Source organism: Paramisgurnus dabryanus, chromosome 18 (assembly GCF_030506205.2).
Source record: "Paramisgurnus dabryanus chromosome 18, PD_genome_1.1, whole genome shotgun sequence".
NCBI classification, from domain to species: Eukaryota; Metazoa; Chordata; class Actinopteri; order Cypriniformes; family Cobitidae; genus Paramisgurnus; species Paramisgurnus dabryanus.
In genome coordinates this window covers 4633725-4643160 of record NC_133354.1, presented here as the reverse complement: position 1 = coordinate 4643160, position 9436 = coordinate 4633725, and the positions used below count along the sequence as shown (strand labels likewise).

Here is a 9436-nt window from a genome sequence, read left to right as displayed (position 1 = left end):
ATTAAATTTTATATTTTGCTTGTGCCAAATAATGAAGTTGTAATGCTACACTGTTAACCCAGAAATTGTCTTTACTCAAACAATCAAGGAAAAATCATTAATATTTTCTGTTTTGAAGCCAAAGCTTAAATTGATTTGTTGATTTAACTGTTAACCTTACAAAATCTATTAAACTAAAACATTCAAGTAAAATGAACTTAAAATTATTAGTTCATGTTGTGAGAAATACCCATAATCCTTTGCGCCTGAATATTTTGATTATTTTCTGCTTTTTCACAAATTAAAAACTGATAAGAACTTTCTGTACTCAAATATTTGTTAATAAAATGTCATATAGGTTCAAGCTCTTATTTTATTGATGTTGTTTTGTTGTAAATTATAATTTTGTGAAGTCACCGTTCAGGTGATCAGTGTTTCCTTACATGAAGCCTGTTCAGAACATTTTATTGTATTTCTCTCCACAGTACTGACAATGTATGTCAAAACACATTTTTTGTGTGTTTCTGTGGAGAATCATGTTTATTCAATGACTGACAAATCAGTCATTAATTTTTGTTATAAAACCATTTATAACATCAAATGTAATATAAAGTAATAAAAACTAAAGTTATATGCAATGGGTTTCCTCACACATAATGTCATCGAATCTGGGTTAAGAGTGCAGGAATATTGGAAGAAATTAAAACATTAAGTACATTAAACTTAAAATTAATTGTTATTTCAACCAGGCAAAATTAACTTTTTTAGGGCAACGAGTTTCCATAAATGTTTTAGGTTCAATCAACCTGTATGGGCTTACAGTGTAATCATTACTAGGCCTATCTCTCTTTACCTGTCGCCATTTGTGTTTGTCTTCTTGAAAATAAATCAGTAAGCTTGGCACATTTGGCAGCATCCTCCTCCAATGTCTTTTTTTTCTTCAACCTGGCTTTTACAGCCCCTCCTGGCCTCTTCCTTCCACCCATCCTCCCTGAAACACGCGTGACAATGTCTGGTCATCTGTTCATGACCTCAAGCTGAAGCAAACTTGGGTTCTGCAGCAGGACAATGATTCAAAACACACCAGCAAGTCCACCTCTGAATGGCTGAAAAAAAACAAAATGAAGACTTCGGAGTGGCCTAGTCAAAGTCCTGACCTCAATCCTATTGAGATGAGCTTTAAAAAGCAGTTTATGTTCAAAAACCCTTCAATGTGGCTGAATTACAGTACAACAATTCTGCAAAGATGAGGTCAACATTGCCCAAATGCTGGATTGCAGTTGTTGCTGCAACCGGTTATTAGGTTTAGGGGGCAAGCACTTTTTCACACCATGTAGGCCATGTAGTTAAGGATTTAGTTTTCCCTTCATTTAAAAACTTCATGTTGTGTTCACTTAGGTTTTATTTGACTAATATTGAAATTTGTTTGATGATCTGAAACATTAAAGTGTGACAAAAACATTATAAATCTGGAGACGGTCCAACACTTGTTCACACCACTGCACATCTCGTCTATCTTCTGTTACTAATCTTAAAGGGATATTTAAAACATGTACGCATTACTAGTATTAAAAAATATGGCCTACGACAATAACACATACACCACTTAAACTCGGCACATTCACACAGGAAGCTGAGTCATAACACAATCATAAGACATTTACAAGACATCTGCAGATGAATATTACATACCTGTTTAAAACCTCTGGCAGAATATACATCACTGTATAAACATTATTTACAACACAACTTCACAGCTTCATAAGGTAACAAATGTTCCAGATACATTATACATATATGTAATATTTAAGTTTAGATTCATATCGAATGATTTTCAGATTCACATAGGCTTGATAATTTAAGCAGTAAAAAGGAAGTTGACTTCACAAACAGTTTTAGTGTATAAAGTGCAGTCAGACCACTAACCAGTTTCATGCAAAACCAACGCCTTTGGTCAAGCTCAGTGTTAAATAAAGGTACAGATTGATGCCTTGTAGATTTTTAATTACATTAAACATTTTTCTTTCTGTTTATCTAAATAACATTTTCGAATTCATTATTTAAAGGAACAGTATGTAAGAAATTTATATCAATTAATCATAAAATGGCCCTGATATGTCACTAGACATTAAAAAATAATTTTCATTTGCAGCCCTCAACTGATGTTTATGTTGGCATGTTGTGTACTGGCCACCAGTTGTGTGATTGCAGTACCAGTTTTGGCCACAATCCTACATACTGTTCCTTTAACATTTGGCTGACATGCAGTGCATCTCGTTTCTGAGTGTGAAACATCTCATATACATATTTCTGTACGTGTCAGCATGTTGAGCTTACAGAAATAAAGGTTCCTCAACTGTTTTAAAGTTCAGAAAAAGCACGTTCTTATTCGAAGCATTTTTCTCTAAATACGATTTCTGCAGGGTGCTTCTCTGAAAAGAAAAGAGAGGTTCAGTGTTTTGACATTTGAATTATTTAAGGAACCAGACTATTGATATTTCTCCAAAGAACTAGAGAAATGTTATGTAAAGTCCCCCTATAGTGACATCAGAAAGTGAAACCTTTTCGGGTCTTCGTGGAACCTCTTTTCTAAAAGGGCTAATTTAAGTGTCGACTCATTTTAGATGTTACTCTTCCAACTCACAATGTCTGATTGTTCATGAACATTAATAATAGATGTTCTTCAGACAGGAGACAAACAAATCATATAAAAGGCAAAACCAATAGAAGTTGGAGACCATTGGAAGTAAAAGTTGTATGAATAACAAACACTCTTGTTAGTAACCAGTGGGCAGCTCTTTGCTAACAATTAATCCACATATAAAAACCTTTTATTTATTGCTGTTCAGGGATTGTACACTTACAGGTAATGCAGCCTCAACATTACTGTCAGTAGTTTTTTAGTGCGGAGAAATAAAAAAAATGAAATATTGTCTTTGCAATCTTTCTAATAATATACAGAGATCATCATTTCCTGACAAGTTTCTTTCTGACACACACATGACATTACAAAAGTATGCACGTACTCACGACTTTTAGTTTGCGTCAGATGTGGTAATAGATTTATTAATAGGAATTTTATTCATATGTTGTTACCAAATCTAATGGCGGCGTGTTTCAATTCAACAGCTTTTTACATTTTACAACAATTCTTTAAACTGTGACAAGTCACAGTTTGAAAAATTGTTGTGAAATGCAAGAAATATAAAATTGCAAAAGAAAAATCTCAAATATTATCTTTAAATTCTCTGAATCTTAAATGTGAGCTGTGTGATTCACATTAATCTCACAGATCTACACTCTCATACCAACATTTGACGTTTTAGTTTTTCTGGGGAACTTCTGAAGAAATGTCACAGTTATGTCATAAGTTTTGCAAGAGCAACACAATTCTCATGGCCGATGTTTTTGTTTTAATACAACAGAAATGCTTGTTTAGGTCGTCTTTACTGACCTCAGAAATCATGAGCTGGAGAGGTTCAGCTGGAAACCTTTCATTTACTGCTGTGCCTGGAGAAGAGAAACTCAATTACAATATGAGACTGTAGTTGTGTGTGCGTGGGTGACTGTGCTTGCGTGCATGCATGTGGTTTTTAAAGATTTAACCCATAAGAAAAAAGGGAAAGTGTTATATATCAGATATTTATTATCAAAGTATTTCAAAACAAAATCTGATCTACTAGACATATTGTTATAGCTAATCATTATTATTCTTCGTTTAAGAGATTTAAAGGGGACATATCATGAAAATCTGACTTTTTCCATGTTTAAGTGCTATAATTGAGTCCCCAGTGGTTCTATCAACCTAAAAAATGTGATTAAGATCAACCCAGTAACTAAGTTTTGGTAAACCATTCTCTGCAAGCATGTACAACCACGTCATTGAAATTTGGCTCCCCTTGTGATGTCAGAAGGGGATAATACCGCCCCTTAGGGGCTCATTATAGTTGTGGGTAGGTCCTAAGGCGAAGCCAAGACGACATAGGTTATGCGTCAGTTTTCATTTATACTTTTGCGTCGTTGTCCGCGTTGACATGCAAACACACGCGAAGACAGCTGGTAGGGGTTACAGTGCATGTTATAACAGCTAAGGGGCGTTGTTAGAAAAAAACCTTAGCTGTTATAAAATGCACTGGTAACCCACTGCTTCTTGGGGCTTATTGCTTTATTAAGAATCCATGATGATTCTGCACAAACACACATCTGTACAGGTTAGAAACATGCCAAATTCAATCCCTTGTTCATGGTCAATCTGTGCAACCCCAGTATAAACACCCATGTCTGTTTGGATACAGTGCCAAAGTTTTGGGTAATAAGATGTTTTACTGGCCTGATTCCACACAGTTCTGAGATCAGTATAATTTCCTACAGTGTGAGTGGTTTAAAGTTTGGGGTTTTGACTCTGTAAGTCTTTTACAAAAATCTCAAATTGCAACTCAGATTTTTTTAAAGAGAAAATAAGAAGTGATGTACAGCTAAAAGTGAAGGCCACTGTGTTTTCCTCTTTATGTGAAAGTAAAACACACACACACACACACACACACACACACACACACACACACACACACACACACACACACACACACACACACACACACACACACACACACACTTACTAACTCTTACAAACTTTATCACACTCAGTCTCTCTCTCTCTCGCTCTCTCTCTCATGTAAGCACTCCGTCAGACCTTTACCACAGAGCTCAAGCTTAACTTCTCATTTTAATGTCACTTCATTGGATGTTTATTGCTCTTGTCTGCTGGAAGTAAAATGTTTCATATCATTTTTCTCCTCACTGTTCCATTACTCAAATTACATGACGTCCATCCAAACCCATATGACTTACTTTCTTCTGTGGAAACTCTCTCTCTCTCTCTCTCCTCTCTCTCCTGTCGTATTATAAAGACAAAAATACTGTTTTACAATAAAAGTCAACAGTGATGTTTTTCAAACAAGAAACAGTTCATCAGTAACATATCCTCTTTATGTAACTATGCATGTTACCTAGTTTGTATGTAGTGTCTGGCACTGTGTGATAGAGTGGGAAAGTAGTTTCACACAGTAATATGAATACACGTTACCAGACTAAGTAACCACAGTGGGTTTATTTACTGAGTTTCTTAATCAACATAAAGGTAAACTCAACATATGGTTAAGTAAAAAACACGTACACATCACTTTTGTCACATATGAACAACTGAAGCATCTCACACATAAAAACCCATAACCTACATATCCTCTTAACCACTGCACTAACACCTTTACTAGACTTACTTAACCCCTTCAGACCCTGCCTCCACTGGAATGGACATAATGTAAAATTGCTGATCAACCAAACAAAATAAGGCACACTGATTAAACACCTGGAAAAATCAGGTCTGAAGGGGTTAAACAACTAACATAAAGGAGAATTAGTTAATTTGAAATAAATGTCAAATTATACTAAATTCAGATAGTTATATAATAAACAAACATGACTATCAACAATAGTATATTTACAAAATAATAAACATGAACTAATAATGAATAAATGCTAAAAATGTTTAATGTATTTATCTAATGGAACGACATTATAAAATGTTTTTATTACAGATATAATACATATATTGCGATGCAATAACGGTAATATTATATTTAAGTAATGGTTTAGCTCATGAAAGTGTTTTAAACTGGAGGAAGGAGGAGAGAGAGAGAGAGATGCGCCGGTGACGCGCGCGTGCCTCCGTTACGCGCACAAGAACTTCTCTCATCTGAACCTCTGCACATCACAGATTAAACATGTTGTTCATCTAGAGGATTTTACTTTGGACACAACACACGAATGGGTTTCTGTGAAGACACGCTCGACGTATCTGATGGTGAGTAAATATATGACTTGAAGAAAGCCGGAGATTTTGATGTTATAACAATGTTTCTATTCATCGTTTACTTTTGTGACAAACAAAGAGTTTGGGGAATTACATTTAACTCGATATGAGTACCGACTATCCTTTAATATAGGTGTTAAAGATATCCACTATATTTAATGCTATATTTACTATGACAGTATTATGACGCACTGAAAGCTCGCGCATCTGCATTGATTTTAACACCTTTACACATTATTCGTAAATGAACTTCATGTAATTGTTTATTTGTTGTATCATTGCGTTTGGGAGGTTAATTAATAACAAAGTTTGATCTAACTTCGTGCATAGTAAAATTCGCAATCCTGTGTATTACATTATATATGTATATATTAGCTTTATACATTATACATAATGTTATAATACGTCAGCACACTGCTGGTAAAACAATTTGTTCTGCTTTATTTTGTTATGCAATTTTTATAGTACTCGAATGTTCCTCAATTAATTATATCACAGTCCATAAATATGGTAATCATTTGATGTAATGTATAACATGGGCAGAGCCAGGGAGGGGAGATCGATGACGTCACCTAAAAGTTAGAATGTTTACCATGTTGAAAGATTATGAAAACAATTGTGTTGTAGCATGCAGTATAATGAATACGAGAAATGTGCAGTGGTAAAGAGTTTTTATTGGTTTATTCCTTAGAAAGATGTAAGCCACCAACATGACCGTGCCTGATCGGTGACCCTGAAGATAAACTCACCCGTTTAAGGTCCAACCACTGTCCTCCACTCATCTCACCTGCTTCATTTTCACCCCATCTCCATCACAAGAAGTGCTACCAGGATGATAAACGAGGTTATTTCCAGCCATTACAATCAGATGGGAAAGCCAAGCAATCGTACCACCACCAAAGAGCCTCTGAAGGATCCCAAAACAGCTGTGATTTTGGGAGTATGCAGCCTCATTGTTTTGGAGAACCTGATCGTTTTGTTGGCAGTTTGGAAGAATCATAAATTTCACAACCGAATGTATTTTTTCATCGCTAACCTGGCTTTATGCGACCTGTTGGCCGGCGTGAGCTACATGGTCAACCTGATGATGTCAGGAGAGTTTACGTTTCATCTGTCCACAACTGCGTGGTTTGTGCGTGAAGGGAGCACGTTTGTAGCCCTGAGCGCTTCCATCTTCAGCCTCTTGGCGATCGCTATTGAGCGCCACCTCACCATGATTAAAATGAGGCCTTATGATTCAAACAAAAAATACAGGGTGTTTCTCTTAATAGGGACTTGTTGGTTGATAGCCATCACACTGGGAGCTCTGCCCATTTTGGGCTGGAACTGTCTGGATAAACTTTCAGAGTGCTCAACCCTCTTTCCCCTCTACAGCAAATACTACGTGGCCTTCTGCATCACCATTTTCCTTTCACTGCTGCTGGCCATCTCCGTGCTGTACGCCAGGATTTACATCCTCGTCAAAACCACCAGCAGCAAAGTCACCAAGCACGGCGACTCGGAGCACTCCATGGCTCTCCTTCGAACCGTGATCATCGTGGTGGGCGTCTTCATCGCTTGCTGGACGCCCGTCTTCGTGCTTTTCCTTGTCGATGTGGCCTGCCAAGGGGGAGCCAAGAGCTGTCCCATCCTGCTGAAAGCAGAGTGGTTCATAGTCCTGGCAGTGTTGAATTCCGGCATGAACCCGGTGATATACACGTTAGCAAGCAGGGAAATGCGCCGTGCCTTTTACAGGCTGGTTTGTGGCTGTGTGGTGAAGGAGGACGGGTTGGGAAGCAAACAGAACACAGACCCCGGCAGAAGCAAGACGAGTTCGAACAGTCAGCAAGCGGCTGAACCCGACGGCCCTGAAACCATCAATGCAAAACCAACCGGCTGACTCTTAACAACAGCCAATGTAAAAGAGTTAAAGACTCGGTCTGTGTGTTCAATAAAGTGCACACAACTGCATTAGTGAATAGACTATAGAGCTATAGTATGCACTTTTTAAAGTGCCCATAATATATTAGCGCATGGAAAAGGAAGCTGTTTTAATGTTGCCCTTCATATGTAAGAGTCTTTAAAAAGCATGCACATTGAAACATGCTAACAAAACTCTGTCAGCAGTGGCACAATGAACAGTTTCAAGGCGGTATGCGAGACCCTTCCTTCAGATGATTTATTTTTTTGACTTGGGATGTATTCACAGCATGCAGCTACATAAAAATGACTCAGTTGAGTGCATTTATTTAATTTTACAGAGCATTTCACTTGCATTTGCGAATAAAAAAAATGCATGTGAAAAAGGATTATTTGAAAAACAAATTGGATTACAAAAAAAAAGAATGCATGAAGATGCATTTCTGAACCTATGGACAGTACAGCTCTTGTTGCACGGCTCACAGCAATGAAAGTACATGCACACTTTGTTTTTTTTTACCCATTAACTTATATAATGTAACTATAAAAACCACCAAACTGATCCCAACCCACAATCAAATTAAAACCAGCGGAAACCCGCACAATATGTAAACATTTTTACTTAACACTTAAAGTAATTTACAATAGTTTTACATTAATTTACTTTATATTTTACTACAGTGTTGGTAATTGAAAAAAAATGGAAAAGTGATAATGGTGGGGCGTTCTCATTTGACTCGATAGGTTTAAAAGTCCATTAGCACATTTAATAAAGCCTAAATGCATGAGTATTATATCTCAAACTGATACAGCACTTCCAATTCAGAAATTCAATTTCCAAAGTCAAACTGAAACTGGGAATAATTCAATTCTCAACTAAAGTTATGAGCAGACAAGAAGCTGGTATCCATTGATACTGGCGCATAACTAAACTATACAGATACAAAAAGAAATGTGAGAATTGGACATAGTATTTAATTTAGTATACTAGCATGTGCTACTATATTTAAGTCTGTGTCATAAACTGTATATATTGTTATAATTATGTATAATATATGTTCAAAAATCAGAGAATATGTGTATTTAAATGAGATCTGTCTGTATGGAGTAATTGTAGGCCTCTATTTTAAGATTAAATGCATAAACACCAGTGCTATATTTATTTTAACAGGCTGTTCCAGGTTTGTGGGTTTAACAGAGACATTATAAGTAACAGTAACCTGGCGCCACCTGCTGGATACAAATGTGAAGTACCAACAAATAAAATATTTCTGACATGTGAAGCAGAAAAAAGATGCTACTTTTTGTGTGAGCACATTTAGGGGCGTTATCCCAGGCAGGGCTTATCCAAGTTCCAGACTAAAATGCACATTTGAGTGGATAAAAAAAACTTGTTTTTGACATAAATCGGTAACATTGTTTTGTCTTAAGATGCACACCTGTAGTGATTTATTTTTTTGTAGAAACTTCTTAAATGATCTAATATAAATAAGGTCTAGTCCTGGATTAACCTTAACCCTGTCCGAGAAACTGCCCCATAATGTCTTATTTCTTTTGTGAATTATGCGAGTAATCCTGTCTGTGAAATCCATCAACGTTTCATTTTGATCATTGACTTTTACACTGATTTCATTCTTTCACATGACCTTACTCAGTCAATATTAAAGGTATCAAGATTATATTTTCACA

General features: G+C 36.3%; 1 protein-coding gene across 1 annotated transcript; it reads left to right on the top strand.

Annotated features, from left to right (window-relative positions):
* The first annotated feature begins 5698 nt into the window (after positions 1 to 5698).
* On the top strand, positions 5699 to 8897 carry LOC135721509 (sphingosine 1-phosphate receptor 3-like). Its single transcript, XM_065243808.1, has 2 exons — positions 5699 to 5839; positions 6540 to 8897. The coding sequence occupies exon 2, from the start codon at positions 6681 to 6683 to the stop codon at positions 7725 to 7727; it is 1047 nt and encodes a 348-aa protein (XP_065099880.1). The 5' UTR covers positions 5699 to 5839; positions 6540 to 6680; the 3' UTR covers positions 7728 to 8897.
* The last annotated feature ends 539 nt before the right edge of the window (positions 8898 to 9436 follow it).

What these genes read in the sequence shown, in the direction of transcription:
- LOC135721509 (XM_065243808.1), top strand. Translation starts at nt 6,681, where the DNA reads ATGATAAACGAGGTTATTTCCAGCCATTACAATCAGATGGGAAAGCCA.